This window comes from Oncorhynchus gorbuscha, linkage group LG10 (assembly GCF_021184085.1).
Source record: "Oncorhynchus gorbuscha isolate QuinsamMale2020 ecotype Even-year linkage group LG10, OgorEven_v1.0, whole genome shotgun sequence".
NCBI lineage: Eukaryota > Metazoa > Chordata > Actinopteri > Salmoniformes > Salmonidae > Oncorhynchus > Oncorhynchus gorbuscha.
Genome location: NC_060182.1, coordinates 85,218,720 through 85,235,510, shown reverse-complemented (window position 1 = coordinate 85,235,510; position 16,791 = coordinate 85,218,720). Strand labels below are relative to the sequence as shown.

Genomic DNA, 16,791 nt, shown 5'->3' with positions numbered 1-16,791 from the left:
AAAAAAAAAGAGGGATGGAAATTCCACAAATGAACTTTTAACAAGGCACACCTGTTAATTGTTATGCCTTCTTGGTGACTACCGCATGAAGCTGGTTGAGAGAATGCCAAGACTGTGCAAAGCTGTCATCAAGGCGAAGGGTGGCTACTTTGAAGAATCTCAAATATAAAATATATTTTGATTTAACACTTTATTGGTTACTACATGATTCCATATGTGTTATTTCATAGTTTTGATGTCTTCACTATTATTTTACAATGTAGAAGTAGTAAAAATAAAGAAAGACCCTTGAATGAGTAGGTGTGTCCAAACTGATACCTATTCTGAACATCCATAATTTACAGCTGTGAGCCAGTTGGTTGCAACATGAGGAAAAAAAGACATGCAGCAGTATCACTTCTATACTTCTGTGTTGTTGGTGGTAGTCTATCTCCAGTTGATCATCTGACAAAAGCTTTCTGTTTCTAATGGACTCTACACACACACACACACACACACACACACACACACACACACACACACACACACACACACACACACACACACACACACACACACACACACACACACACACACACACACACACACACACACACACACACACACACACACACACACACACACACACACACACACACACACTTACTTTCGAATACAGATATTCTCTGTACTTCACCACAGGCAGAATTTGAGAGTGGTTACATTTCTTTAGCCCCATTATTCAGCTTTTTACCAAAACACGTGGCGGGGTGGCTGTTGTTGTTTTTCAAATGCCTGTTTAAATGTCTCTCCTCTCCTCCACAGGCTGGTGTGTCCAGATGACTCATCAGGAGCAGCAGGAGATCCTGTTTAGGGAGAGCCTGGAGGCAGCTATGTCCTGGATGAAGGCCGTCCAGGAACGGCTCCGGCTCAACGACAACACCCAGGGCCCCCGGGCTGCCCTGGAGGCCAGACTCAGAGAGACAGAGGTGAGACCCATCCTAAACAACTACTGACACAACCAACCACTGACACTACTAACCACTGACACAACCAACCACTGACACAACCAACCACTGACACTACTAACCACTGACACTACTAACCACTGACACTACTAACCACTGACACAACCAACCACTGACACTACTAACCACTGACACAACCAACCACTGACACTACTAACCACTGACACAACCAACCACTGACACTACTAACCACTGACACTACTAACTACTCCTGACACTACTATCTACTCCTGACACTACTAACTACTCCTGACACTACTATCTACTCCTGACACTACTAACTACTACTGACACCACTAACTACTCCTGACACTACTAACTACTACTGACACAGGCTCAGAGAGACAGAGTTGGGTCTCACCCTGTCTCTCTGAGCCTGTCAGTACTTAGTTAGGGTTGGGTCTCACTGTCTCTCTAAGCCTGTCAGTAGTTAGTTAGGGTTGGGTCTCACCCTGTCTCTCTGAGCCTGTCAGTAGTTAGTTAGGGTTGGGTTTCACTGTCTCTCTAAGCCTGTCAGTAATTAGTTAGGGTTGGGTCTCACTGTCTCTCTGAGCCTGTCAGTAATTAGTTAGGGTTGGGTCTCACTGTCTCTCTGAGCCTGTCAGTAGTTATTTAGGGTTGGGTCTCACTGTCTCTCTGAGCCTGTGTTAGTAATTAGTTAGGGTTGGGTCTCACTGTCTCTCTGAGCCTGTCAGTAGTTATTTAGGGTTGGGTCTCACTGTCTCTCTGAGCCTATCAGTAGTTAGTTAGGGTTGGGTCTCACTGTCTCTCTGAGCCTGTCAGTAGTTAGTTAGGGTTGGGTCTCACTGTCTCTCTGAGCCTGTCAGTAGTTCTTTAGGGTTGGGTCTCACTGTCTCTCTGAGCCTGTCAGTAGTTCTTTAGGGTTGGGTCTCACTGTCTCTCTGAGCCTGTCAGTAGTTAGTTAGGGTTGGGTCTCACTGTCTCTCTGAGCCTGTCAGTAATTAGTTAGGGTTGGGTCTCACTGTCTCTCTGAGCCTGTCAGTAATTAGTTAGGGTTGGGTCTCACTGTCTCTCTGAGCCTGTCAGTAGTTATTTAGGGTTGGGTCTCACTGTCTCTCTGAGCCTGTGTCAGTAGTTAGTTAGGGTTGTGTCTCACTGTCTCTCTGAGCCTGTCAGTAGTTATTTAGGGTTGGGTCTCACTGTCTCTCTGAGCCTGTGTCAGTAGTAGTTAGGGTTGGGTCTCACTGTCTCTCTGAGCCTATCAGTAATTAGTTAGGGTTGGGTCTCACTGTCTCTCTGAGCCTGTCAGTAGTTAGTTAGGGTTGGGTCTCACTGTCTCTCTGAGCCTGTGTCAGTAGTTAGTTAGGGTTGGGTCTCACTGTCTCTCTGAGCCTGTGTCAGTAGTTAGTTAGGGTTGGGTCTCACTGTCTCTCTGAGCCTATCAGTAATTAGTTAGGGTTGGGTCTCACTGTCTCTCTGAGCCTGTCAGTAGTTAGTTAGGGTTGGGTCTCACTGTCTCTCTGAGCCTATCAGTAGTTAGTTAGGGTTGGGTCTCACTGTCTCTGAGCCTATCAGTAGTTAGTTAGGGTTGGGTCTCACTGTCTCTCTGAGCCTATCAGTAGTTAGTTAGGGTTGGGTCTCACCAACTAAGTAACTAACGACTGACTCTAACTACAGACAGACTCAGAGAGCCAGTGAGACCAAACCCTGTCTCTCTGAGCCTGTGACAGTAGTTCGTGTCAGTAGTAGTTAGTGTCAGTAGTTAGTTAGGGTTGGGTCCCACTGTCTCTCTGAGTCTGTGTCAGTAGTTAGAGTAAGACCCATCCCTAACTAACTACTGACACAGGCTCAGAGAGACAGGGTGAGACACAACCCTAACTAGCTACTGACAGTAACTACTGACACAAGCACAGAGAGACAGGGTTGGGTCTCACCATAACTCACTATTGACACTAGTAATTACTAACACTAACTACTAGGGCTGGGCGATATGGCCAAAATGTATCACAGCATTTATTAAATTTATTAATGGCGTTTTATGTTCTTGAATAATACTATTTCTAACTAGCAGTGAGTGACCCTACATTGGCAAGACATACATTCTAAGTGATTTCAATGGTGCTTTCTCCATTTTGTTTGTTTTATACTGTTCAGGTCAACTTCAACCAAAACAAATTTCCTGCATTTCCATCAATTTCTGCATTTCCTCCACTCATTTGATAACATTTTCACTCTGCCACGTAGCACAATATGGGCAATTTTTAACCAAATGTTGCAATTGTGATTTAGATCGAAACACTTGAGTGAACTTGGAAATAGCATATTCAGTCTAATTCTATAGTTAGAACATAAATATTAGTGAGCACTTTGAATTCAGTGGTTTTTGACATAACAATGAATGAAATTGCCAGGGAGGAGTATTTGTGACAAGGTAGGAACCAATCTGATGGTCAGTGTTTCCTAGGGAACCCTATTATCTTTGGCTACATTAAATATTCCTTCATGTATCCAACACATTCATGCTTCGCCTATTCCTCTTTGACAGAGAGAGACCAAACATTCAAATTCCGTTATAAAAGGTAGGAATGCCTTTCCACCAGTCTTGAAGGAGTTCCCACATGCTGAGCACTTGTTGGCTGCTTTTCCTTCACTCTGCTGTCCAACTCATCCCAACCTATCTCAATTGTGTTGAGGTCGGGTAATTGTGGAGGCCAGGTAAGCTGATGCAGCACTCCATCACTCTCCTTGTTCAAATAGGCCTTACACAGCCTGGAGGTGTGTTTCAGGTCAATGTCCAGTTGAAAAAGAAATTATAGTCCCACTAAGCGCAAACCAGATGGGATGGCATATCACTGCAGAATGATGTGGTAGTGTCACGCCTTGGTCTTAGTAATTTGTGTTTTCTTTCTTTATTTGGTCAGGCCAGGGTGTGACATGGGTTTATTTTGTGGTGTGTTTTTGTATTAGGGTTTTAGTAGGTATCGGGATTGTGGCTGAGTAGGGTTGTCTAGGAATGTCTATGGTTGCCTGAGGTGGTTCTTAATCAGAGGCAGGTGATTATCGTTGTCTCTGATTGGGAACCATATTTAGGCAGCCATATTCTTTGAGTGTTTCGTGGGTGATTGTTCCTGTCTCTGTGTTTGTAGTCACCAGATAGGCTGTATAGGTGTTCACATTCCGTTTGTTGTTTTTGTATTGTTCATGGTTTTTTCATCATTAAAGATGTATCGAACTAACCACGCTGCATTTTGGTCCGACTCTCCTTCAACGGAAGAAAACCGTAACAGAATCACCCACCACACCAGGACCAAGCGGCGTGGTGACAGGCAGCGGCAGCAGGAGCTACAAAGTTTGGAGTATACGACTTGGGAGGAAATAGACAGGTGGGCGGTCGACCCAGAGAGAGTGCCGGAGCCCGCCTGGGATTCGCTGGAGCAGTGCGAAGCAGGTTATCGGAGAATGGAGTTGGCGAAGCAAGCATGGCGGCGCGGACGGAAGACCGAGAGTCAGCCCCAAAAATGTATTGGGGGGGGCTCACCAGTCGGCCAGGATCCACCAGATCCGCCAGTCAGCCAGGATCCGCCAGTCAGCCAGGATCTGCCAGAACCACCAGCTAGCCAGGATCTGCCAGAGCCAACTACCTGCCTGAGCTTCCTCTCAGTACTGGGCTTCCTCTCAGTGCTGGGCTTCCTCTCAGTGCTGAGCTTCCCCTCAGTGCTGAGCTTCCCCTCAGTGCCGAGCTTCCCCTCAGTGCCGAGCTTTCCCTCAGTTCCGAGCTTCCCCTCAGTTCCGAGCTTCCCCTCAGTTCCGAGCTTCCCCTCAGTCCCGAGCTTCCCCTCAGTCCCGAGCTTCCCCTCAGTCCCGAGCTGCCCCTCAGTCCAGTGGGGTAGTTGGTGAGGGTTATTAGACCCGTTCCCATTTGGGAACGCGCCCCGACCCCCCCCCCCCCCCCCCCCAGCTGGAATGTGGCGCAGGGAACGCAAGAAATATTCCTAAAAATATTTAACCTCCACACATTAACAAGTAAAATAGCTCAACTGAAAGATAAACAAGTTGTTTATCTACCCAGCAAGTCAGATTTCTAAAATGTTATACGGCAAAAACATAGCACATATTTATGTCAAACCACCACCGCAGACATAGCTCATTAGCATAGCCAAGTAGGAAAAAATATGCAATCAACAAACGCAGGATTAAAAAAAAAATAATTTCACTAACCTTTTGAAATCTTCATCAGATGACAGTAATATAACATGTTACACAGTACATTCATTTTTTTTAAATTACATGCTATATATATCCATAAATCTCTGTTTACAATTACGCATCGTTCAAAAAATGCTACTAAAATGTCCTGAGAAATGAAATAGCTCCGGCAGATAACGTCAGCTAACAAGGAATACACATCATAAACTTTGACTAAATATGCATGTTTTACATATGTATAGCAAGATACACTTCTTCTAAATGCAAACGCTGTGTTACATTTAATTTTAACGTTACATTTTGCGTTCACTAGGCTATAATAGGGAGTCGGCGCTCCCACATTAGCATAATGACTCCTCTATCTTGGAGTCGACAGAAACCCAAAATTAACACATAAATATTCCCTTACCTTTGCTGTTCTTCCATCAAACGACCTGGAAGGGATTATACTTACCAAACCAGCGTATAGTTTTCAAGTCTGCGTCTTTCGGTTCTCAAAATACCCACATTTCGGTCGAAATGTACGCAAAATTGAAGTGGGTGCGCACCAAAACGTTGAAATTATATATTATATGTCTAGTTAACTTGTCAAACTAACTTCATAATCAAGCTTTAACATGTTATAAAGGTGTACAGCAATTTTGAGAACAAATAGAAACACAGGCACCGTTCAATCGATCTTGGAAAAAAGAGAGGACTTGACCACTGCGCACATAAAAGTAACAGGTTTTTTTGAGTGACTGGGAGCTTACCGCGTGCTCAAACTCTCGCGAGCGGGCGATTCTCACAATGAGAAGCCCCACTGAAAGCTGAGATCACGCTGAACACGTGGAGACTGTTCCTGGCGCTGTAACTGTTTGGGTGGGGTTTGCGATGACGTCAAAGGTGGGCCAACTTTTCAGATGAGAAGAGATAGTTTGGGAGAATGTATATTTTGAGAGTTCTGCTTTACATAGAGACAAAATTTAAACGGTTTTAAAAGCTTTAGAGTGTTTTCTATTCAATAATATTTTTTATTTGCATATATTAGCAACTTTTGACAAAAAATAATTATGTTTACTATGGGCACGCAATTACTCCAGCGGGGGGGCAGTAGACAGCACTATCCCTAAAAGGCTAAGCCAAGGTCGGCGGTGAGGGTTGCCAATCATAGTCCCCCTGTAACGCGTCCTAAGACTTGGTTGGAGTGGGGTCCACGTCCCGAGCCAGAGCCGCCACCGTGGACAGACGCCCACCCGGACCCTCCCCTATGGGTTTAGGTGTGCGGCCGGGAGTCCGCACCTTGGGGGGGGGGGAGGTTCTGTCATGCATTGGTCTGAGTATTTTGTGTTTTCTTTATTTATTTGGTCAGGCCAGGGTGTGACATGGGTTTATTTTGTGGGGTGTTTTGTATTGGGGTTTTAGTAGGTATTGGGATTGTGGCTGAGTAGGGTTGTCTAGGAAAGTCTATGGTTGCCTGAGGCGGTTCTTAATCAGAGGCAGGTGATTATCGTTGTCTCTGATTGGGAACCATATTTAGGCAGCCATATTCTTTGAGTGTTTCGTGGGTGATTGTTCCTGTCTCTGTGTTTGTAGTCACCAGATAGGCTGTATAGGTGTTCACATTCCGTTTGTTGTTTTTGTATTGTTCGTGGTTTTTTCATCATTAAAGATGTATCGAACTAACCACACTGCATTTTGGTCTGACTCTCCTTCAACGGAAGAAAAACGTAACAGGTAGCCACGCTGGTTAAGTGTGCCTTGAATTCTAAATAAATCACCCAACAGTGTCACCAGCAAAGCACCATTACGCCTCCTCCTCCATGCTTCACGGTGGGAATCACACATGCGGAGATCATCCGTTCACCTTCTCTGCATCTCACAAAGACACAGCGGTTGGAACCAAAAATCTCAAACTTATCAGACCAAAGAACAGATTTCCACCAGTCTAATGTTCATTGATCGTCTTTCTTGGCCCAAGCAAGTCTCTTCTTATTATTGTTGTCCTTTAGTAGTGGTTTCTTTGCAACAATTCGACCATGAAGGACTGATTCACACAGTCTATTCTGAACAGTTGATGTTGAGATGTGTCTGTTACTTGAACTCTGTAATGGGAAAAAGGGGATACCTAGCATTTATTTGGGCTGCAATTTCTGAGGCTGGTAACTCTAACTTATCCTCTGCAGCAGAGGTAACTCTGGGTCTTCCTTTCCTGTGGCGGTCCTCATTAGAGCCAGTTTCATCGTAGCGCTTGATGGTTTTTGTGACTGCACTTGAAGAAGATTGACTGACCTTCATGTCTTAAGTAATGATGGACTTTCGTTTCTCTTTGATTTTTTGAGCTGTTCTTGCCATAATACAGACTTGGTCTTTTACCAAATAGGGCTATCTTCTGTATACCACCCCTACCTTGTCACAACACAACTGATTGGCTCAAACGCATTAAGGAAAGAAATTCCACAAATGAACTTTTAACAAGGCACACCTGTTAATTGAAATGCCTTCTTGGTGACTACCTCATGAAGCTGGTTGAGAGAATGCCAAAAGTGTACAAAGCTGTCATCAAGGCAAAGGTTGGCTACTTTGAAGAATCTCAAATATAGAATATATTTTAATTTGTTTGATGTCTTCACCGAGGATCAAATACCTGTTTCCCACTATTGAGCCAGCCTGAACCATACTGTCAGGCTCGGATACATCTTTTCACATTGTCCTTTCCAGCATGGCTGTGGTTATGGCTGTCCTCAACTGGCCACTCAACTTGAATCCCTGTAATACAGTATAACCTTGGTATGGGAATCCAGAGCCGGCCACTACATTAGTCTAATTCCAACTCTCATTTTTCGTTTTGTTGCTCCCACCATCCTCTCAGGTTTGTTTCCCTCGAGGGAAGCTTCTATATGCTTGATCACATTATTGTCTGTCATCACAAAATTCATGATCTCATCAAGCCTCTCTTGTGTGTTATTGGTGGTCAGAAAATCCACCAGTCGGAGCACGAGGGTCATTTGAAGTTTGACAAGGTGCTTGTGGCTGCAGAGGTCTTACTGCAGAACGGTAACCAGGAGACGAGGAACATCACCCATGCCAGACTCAAAGAACTCAAAGCATTATGGGAGGAGACCTGCACCTACATCATCCACTGCCACAGGTATGCTAACTCATGACTCCTCCATAAACTCCTCCATGACCCCTATGACCTTCCATTTCTTCTATGAGAGCTGAAAATGGCAGGTTAATTACCATAATGTTTCTTTAAAAAGAAACCACAATTAGTATTAAGCATCCTTTCTCTTTTAGAAAGAGAGTGGTCCGTATGTAAACACCAGGATAGGTTAGCAACACATGGATAATGTAGGCATGAGTGAATATATTCCTTCTACTAGTTTACACATATTTGTATAATTACATAGTCACAGCAGAAGCCCTCATTTAAAAAAATATATTTTTAACCCATATAGCTACACATATCAGTTTCGGAGGTCTATTGTTTCTCACCTTGAATATGCCTTCATAAATGCTTAAATTTTTCATAAAAAAATAATAATTATTGATAATAGTAATAAATAAAAAAAAGTTTATAAATGCTTGTTCATGATTCTAAAGTCTTACCTACCATTCTATCTCCTCTTTCCTCAGCCGTATAGAGTGGGTGTGGCTGCACTGGAGTGAGTACCTGAAGGCCTATGAGGAGTTTGAGATGTGGCTGGTCAGCGTGTGTCGCAGTCTGGAGCCGGAGGTGGAGCTGCAGCTGGGGGTGAAGGAGAAATTGTGGCAGGTGAGCAAACACCAGGTGTTGGGTGTCAACAATAGTGATGTTTAGCCAGGGGAAGAGAGGTTATACTACTGGTACCATTTCAGTAGCCTAGCTTGATCTGTGTTCATAGGCTGTTAGATTCCTACTTCTTGTAGGAAGCCATCTTTGAGTTCATAGTTGAAAACCCTAGCCACATCAATTGAACCAGCTAATGCTGCCTATTAAACCTATAGAAGAGCTAGCTTGCTGATTGATGCACCAAGTTCCAGCTGGAAATGGTATCCAATGGTTCTTCAATTACGGTGACATTTTGGAAATAATGAACTTCATTTTTCTACATTTATTTAATTGTATTTGGGTACATCTTCCTATTCTAAATCAACTGATATGGTAGCTTAATTACTTTAAATCATTTGTACCGTTTAAGATAACATTGTGCCACCAGTAATAGTAGAAAATAGAGACATTTTTGGAAAATGAGGATTATCTGAAATGGAGGCAAGAAAGGCTCAAATCTAAGGTCATCAATTCTTTAATTTACTAAAGTGATTTGATTAATCATTTTGCTCACAATGTTATTTCCCTTCATTTAAATTGACTAACACCAAGTGACAATTTGGATTTCGACACACCAAATGATCAACTGAATCCTCAAATGTGTGACATATTAAAAGGGTGTAATTAGTGAATAATTTTGAATAATTTTCTTTAATATAGTTTGGGGGAAGACCATTTCCTGTTTCAGCATGACAATGCCCCCATGCACAAAACTTGGTCCATACAGAAATAGTTTGGCGAGATCGGTGTGGAAGAACTTGACTGGCCTGCCCTGACCTCAACCCCACCAAACACCATTGGGATGAATTGGTATGCCAACTGTGAGCCAGGATTCAACATCAGTGCCCAACCTCACTAATGCTCTTGTGGCTGAACGGAAGCAAGTCCCTGCAGCAATGTTCCAATATTTAGTGGAAAGCCTTCCCAGAGGAGTGGAGGCTGTTATAGCAGCAAAGGGGGGACCGACTTCATATTAATACCCATGATTTTGGAATGAGATGTTCACCAAGCAGGAGTCCACATACTTTTGGTCATGTAGTGTATCTTTAAATCCCCAAAACATGTCACTCTGACTCTACACATAACTACTGGGACAAGCCAATGTGCTTACCAAGCCCTTTAAATAAAGGTGAAATAAAATAAATAATGCAACCACTGTGTCAGATTTCAAAAAAACTTTACGGAAAAAGCACACCATGCTATAATCTGAGTACGGTGCTCAGAGACCAAAACAACCCAAACAGATATCCGCCATGTTGTGTCGTCAACAGAAGTCAGAAATAGCATTATAAATATTCACTTACCTTTGATCTTAGCTCAGTAATCCAAATTCATGACGCGCGATCGCTAGGAGCAGACAAAGTCAAAAAGTTCCGTTACAGTCCGTAGAAACATGTCAAACGATGTATAGAATCAATCTTTAGGATGTTTTTAACATAAATCTTCAATAATGTTCCAACCGGAGAATTCCTTTTTCTGCAGAAATGCAATGGAACTCAAGCTAACTCTCAAGTGAACGCGCGTGTCCAGCTCGTAGCTCTCTGGCAGACCTCTGACTCATTCCCCTGTCATTCGCCCCTCCTTCACAGGAGAAGCATCAAACAAGGTTCTAAAGACTGTTGACATCGAGTGGAAACCTTGGAAAGTGCAATTTGACCCCATAGACACTCTGTATTCGATAGGCCAAGAGTTGAAAAACTACAAACCTCAGATTTCCCACTTCCTGGTTGGATTTTTTCTCAGGTTTTTGACTGCCATATGAGTTCTGAAATACTCACAGACATCATTCAAACCGTTTTAGAAACTTCAGAGTGTTTTCTATCCGAATCTACTAATAACATGCATATATTAGCAACTGGGCCTGAGTAGCAGACAGTTTACTCTGGGCACCTTATTCATCCAAGCTACTCAATACTGCCCCCAGCCCAAAGACGTTAAATAATGCATAAACATAACTTTTTGCAGTAGAAAGGACTTGTATTATGTTTTATTATTGATAAACTATTCAAAAGCCACCCAAATGTAATCTAACGTGTGTGGTGTGTTTGTGTGTGTGTGTTCCAGGTAGAAAACCAGCGCGTCCTGCTGAGTGACGTCCAGAACCAGGCACTGTTGCTGGAGAGGCTGGTGGACGAGGCTGCAGCGCTGAACAACCGCATCCAGGATCCCAGTGTGGACCAGGAAGCACAGGAGAGACTCCAGCTGGTCTATAACAGCATACGGGACAAGGCTGATGTGCGTGTGTGTGTGTGTATGTTGTGTGTGTGTGTGTGTGTGTGTGTGTGTGTAGTATAAGGGAGGCTTTCTGATGACTCTCATTCAAAGTCTTTCCACCTATCCCCTCGATTTCTCTGCACAAAACCCAGGCTAGCATTCCTGTATAGACCTTAGGGATATAATGTGCACACCACGATTGCTGTCAGGGTAGGCTATATAGCAAACATAATGTAATGATTGAAACCATGTTGCCGTTTCAATCGCAGACAGACAGGCTGACGGTTGCAGAGTACAGTAACTTCTACGTTACTGTACTCTGCACTTTACGTTACTGTACTCTGCACTCTACATTACTGTACTCTGCACTCTACGTTACTATACTCTGCATTCTACATTACTGTACTCTGCACTCTACATTACTGTACTCTGCACTCTACATTACTGTACTCTGCACTCTACGTTACTGTACTCTGCACTCTACGTTACTGTACTCGGCACTCTACATTACTGTACTCTGCACTCTACGTTACTGTACTCTACACTCTACGTTACTGTACTCTGCACTCTACATTACTGTACTCTGCACTCTACGTTACTGCACTCTACGTTACTGTACTCTGCACTCTACATTACTGTACTCTGCACTCACTCTACGTTACTGTACTCTGCACTCTACATTACTGTACTCTGCACTCTACGTTACTGTACTCTGCACTCTACGTTACTGTACTCTGCACTCTACGTTACTGTACTCTGCACTCTACATTGCTGTACTCTGCACTCTACGTTACTGTACTCTGCACTCTACGTTACTGTACTCTGCACTCTACATTGCTGTACTCTGCACTCTACGTTACTGTACTCTGCACTCTACGTTACTGTACTCTGCACTCTACGTTACTGTACTCTGCACTCTACGTTACTGTACTCGGCACTCTACATTACTGTACTCTGCACTCTACGTTGCTGTACTCTACACTCTACGTTACTGTACTCTGCACTCTACATTACTGTACTCTGCACTCTACGTTACTGCACTCTACGTTACTGTACTCTGCACTCTACATTACTGTACTCTGCACTCACTCTACGTTACTGTACTCTGCACTCTACATTACTGTACTCTGCACTCTACGTTACTGTACTCTGCACTCTACGTTACTGTACTCTGCACTCTACATTGCTGTACTCTGCACTCTACGTTACTGTACTCTGCACTCTACATTACTGTACTCTGCACTCTACATTGCTGTACTCTGCACTCTACGTTACTGTACTCTGCACTCTACGTTACTGTACTCTGCACTCTATGTTACTGTACTCTGCACTCTACGTTACTGTACTCTGCACTCTACATTGCTGTACTCTGCACTCTACATTACTGTACTCTGCACTCTACATTACTGTACTCTGCACTCTACGTTACTGTACTCTGCACTCTACGTTACTGTACTCTGCACTCTACGTTACTGTACTCTGCACTCTACATTACTGTACTCTGCACTCTACGTTACTGTACTCTACACTCTACGTTACTGTACTCTGCACTCTACATTACTGTACTCTGCACTCTACGTTACTGCACTCTACGTTACTGTACTCTGCACTCTACGTTACTGTACTCTGCACTCTACGTTACTGTACTCTGCACTCTACGTTACTGTACTCTGCACTCTACATTACTCTGCACTCTACATTACTGTACTCTGCACTCTATGTTACTGTACTCTGCACTCTACATTACTCTGCACTCTACGTTACTGTATTCTGCACTCTACGTTACTGTACTCTGCACTCTACATTACTCTGCACTCTACGTTACTGTACTCTGCACTCTACATGACTGTACTCTGCACTCTACATTACTGTACTCTGCACTCTACATTACTGTACTCTGCACTCTACATTACTCTACTCTGCACTCTACATTACTCTGCACTCTACATTACTGTACTCTGCACTCTACGTTACTGTACTCTGCACTCTACGTTACTGTACTCTGCACTCTACATTACTGTACTCTGCACTCTACGTTACTGTACTCTGCACTCTACGTTACTGTACTCTGCACTCTACTTTACTCTACTCTGCACTCTACATTACTCTACTCTGCACTCTACATTACTCTGCACTCTACGTTACTGTACTCTGCACTCTACATTACTGTACTCTGCACTCACTCTACGTTACTGTACTCTGCACTCTACATTACTGTACTCTGCACTCTACGTTACTGTACTCTGCACTCTACATTGCTGTACTCTGCACTCTACGTTACTGTACTCTGCACTCTACGTTACTGTACTCTGCACTCTACATTGCTGTACTCTGCACCCTACGTTACTGTACTCTGCACTCTACGTTACTGTACTCTGCACTCTACGTTACTGTACTCTGCACTCTACGTTACTGTACTCGGCACTCTACATTACTGTACTCTGCACTCTACGTTGCTGTACTCTACACTCTACGTTACTGTACTCTGCACTCTACATTACTGTACTCTGCACTCTACGTTACTGCACTCTACGTTACTGTACTCTGCACTCTACATTACTGTACTCTGCACTCACTCTACGTTACTGTACTCTGCACTCTACATTACTGTACTCTGCACTCTACGTTACTGTACTCTGCACTCTACGTTACTGTACTCTGCACTCTACATTGCTGTACTCTGCACTCTACGTTACTGTACTCTGCACTCTACATTACTGTACTCTGCACTCTACATTGCTGTACTCTGCACTCTACGTTACTGTACTCTGCACTCTACGTTACTGTACTCTGCACTCTATGTTACTGTACTCTGCACTCTACGTTACTGTACTCTGCACTCTACATTGCTGTACTCTGCACTCTACATTACTGTACTCTGCACTCTACATTACTGTACTCTGCACTCTACATTACTCTGCACTCTACATTACTGTACTCTGCACTCTACGTTACTGTACTCTGCCCTCTACGTTACTGTACTCTGCACTCTACATTACTGTACTCTACACTCTACGTTACTGTACTCTGCACTCTACATTACTGTACTCTGCACTCTACGTTACTGCACTCTACGTTACTGTACTCTGCACTCTACATTACTGTACTCTGCACTCTACGTTACTGTACTCTGCACTCTACGTTACTGTACTCTGCACTCTACATTACTCTGCACTCTACATTACTGTACTCTGCACTCTACGTTACTGTACTCTGCACTCTACGTTACTGTACTCTGCACTCTACGTTACTGTACTCTGCACTCTACGTTACTGTACTCTGCACTCTACATTACTCTGCACTCTACGTTACTGTACTCTGCACTCTACATGACTGTACTCTGCACTCTACATTACTGTACTCTGCACTCTACATTACTGTACTCTGCACTCTACATTACTCTACTCTGCACTCTACATTACTCTGCACTCTACATTACTGTACTCTGCACTCTACGTTACTGTACTCTGCACTCTACGTTACTGTACTCTGCACTCTACATTACTGTACTCTGCACTCTACGTTACTGTACTCTGCACTCTACGTTACTGTACTCTGCACTCTACTTTACTCTACTCTGCACTCTACATTACTCTACTCTGCACTCTACATTACTCTGCACTCTACGTTACTGTACTCTGCACTCTACGTTACTGTACTCTGCACTCTACATTACTGTACTCTGCACTCTACGTTACTGTACTCTGCACTCTACATTACTCTGCACTCTACGTTACTGTACTCTGCACTCTACGTTACTGTACTCTGCACTCTACATTGCTGTACTCTGCACCCTACGTTACTGTACTCTGCACTCTACGTTACTGTACTCTGCACTCTACGTTACTGTACTCTGCACTCTACGTTACTGTACTCGGCACTCTACATTACTGTACTCTGCACTCTACGTTGCTGTACTCTACACTCTACGTTACTGTACTCTGCACTCTACGTTACTGTACTCTGCACTCTACATTACTGTACTCTGCACTCACTCTACGTTACTGTACTCTGCACTCTACATTACTGTACTCTGCACTCTACGTTACTGTACTCTGCACTCTACGTTACTGTACTCTGCACTCTACATTGCTGTACTCTGCACTCTACGTTACTGTACTCTGCACTCTACATTACTGTACTCTGCAATCTACATTGCTGTACTCTGCACTCTACGTTACTGTACTCTGCACTCTACGTTACTGTACTCTGCACTCTATGTTACTGTACTCTGCACTCTACGTTACTGTACTCTGCACTCTACATTGCTGTACTCTGCACTCTACATTACTGTACTCTGCACTCTACATTACTGTACTCTGCACTCTACGTTACTCTGCACTCTACATTACTGTACTCTGCACTCTACGTTACTGTACTCTGCACTCTACGTTACTGTACTCTGCACTCTACATTACTGTACTCTACACTCTACGTTACTGTACTCTGCACTCTACATTACTGTACTCTGCACTCTACGTTACTGCACTCTACGTTACTGTACTCTGCACTCTACATTACTGTACTCTGCACTCTACGTTACTGTACTCTGCACTCTACGTTACTGTACTCTGCACTCTACATTACTGTACTCTGCACTCTACGTTACTGTACTCTGCACTCTACGTTACTGTACTCTGCACTCTACATTACTCTGCACTCTACGTTACTGTACTCTGCACTCTACGTTACTGTACTCTGCACTCTACGTTACTGTACTCTGCACTCTACGTTACTGTACTCTGCACTCTACATTACTCTGCACTCTACGTTACTGTACTCTGCACTCTACATGACTGTACTCTGCACTCTACATTACTGTACTCTGCACTCTACATTACTGTACTCTGCACTCTACATTACTCTACTCTGCACTCTACATTACTCTGCACTCTACATTACTGTACTCTGCACTCTACGTTACTGTACTCTGCACTCTACGTTACTGTACTCTGCACTCTACATTACTGTACTCTGCACTCTACGTTACTGTACTCTGCACTCTACGTTACTGTACTCTGCACTCTACTTTACTCTACTCTGCACTCTACATTACTCTACTCTGCACTCTACATTACTCTGCACTCTACGTTACTGTACTCTGCACTCTACGTTACTGTACTCTGCACTCTACATTACTGTGCTCTGCACTCTACGTTACTGTACTCTGCACTCTACATTACTCTGCACTCTACGTTACTGTACTCTGCACTCTACGTTACTGTACTCTGCACTCTCCGTTACTGTAATCTGCACTCTACATTACTGTACTCTGCACTCTACATTACTGTACTCTGCACTCTACATTACTGTACTCTGCACTCTACATTACTGTACTCTGCACTCTACGTTACTGTACTCTGCACTCTACGTTACTGTACTCTGCACTCTACATTACTGTACTCAGCACTCTACATTCACATCTCTGAATGTTGTTGGTAAATACTCTTCAAATTGTGCAAAGCTTTCTCTTGTTGTATAGTTCCTTTGTTCTCTTCTTCACGCTATCAAGACAATGGCATTCCTGTTTCTATCTGCGTTTCATTGCCCTTTGAAACATCTGACAGGATGGAGCCAGACCATAGTCCTAACCTCTGTCTGTCTGTCTTT

The 16,791-nt window shown here is 43.6% G+C and overlaps 1 protein-coding gene across 1 annotated transcript in view; it reads left to right on the top strand.

Moving 5' to 3' along the window:
• Positions 1 to 16,791, top strand: part of LOC124046961 (nesprin-3-like) — a 67,698-nt gene that overhangs the window by 9,208 nt on the left and 41,699 nt on the right. The window contains exons 2-5 of the mRNA XM_046367710.1: positions 805 to 968; positions 8,132 to 8,304; positions 8,793 to 8,931; positions 11,032 to 11,202. Of these exons, the coding sequence (XP_046223666.1) occupies positions 819 to 968; positions 8,132 to 8,304; positions 8,793 to 8,931; positions 11,032 to 11,202 (633 nt within the window). The 5' untranslated portion in view covers positions 805 to 818. The remainder of the gene's footprint in view (positions 1 to 804; positions 969 to 8,131; positions 8,305 to 8,792; positions 8,932 to 11,031; positions 11,203 to 16,791) is intronic.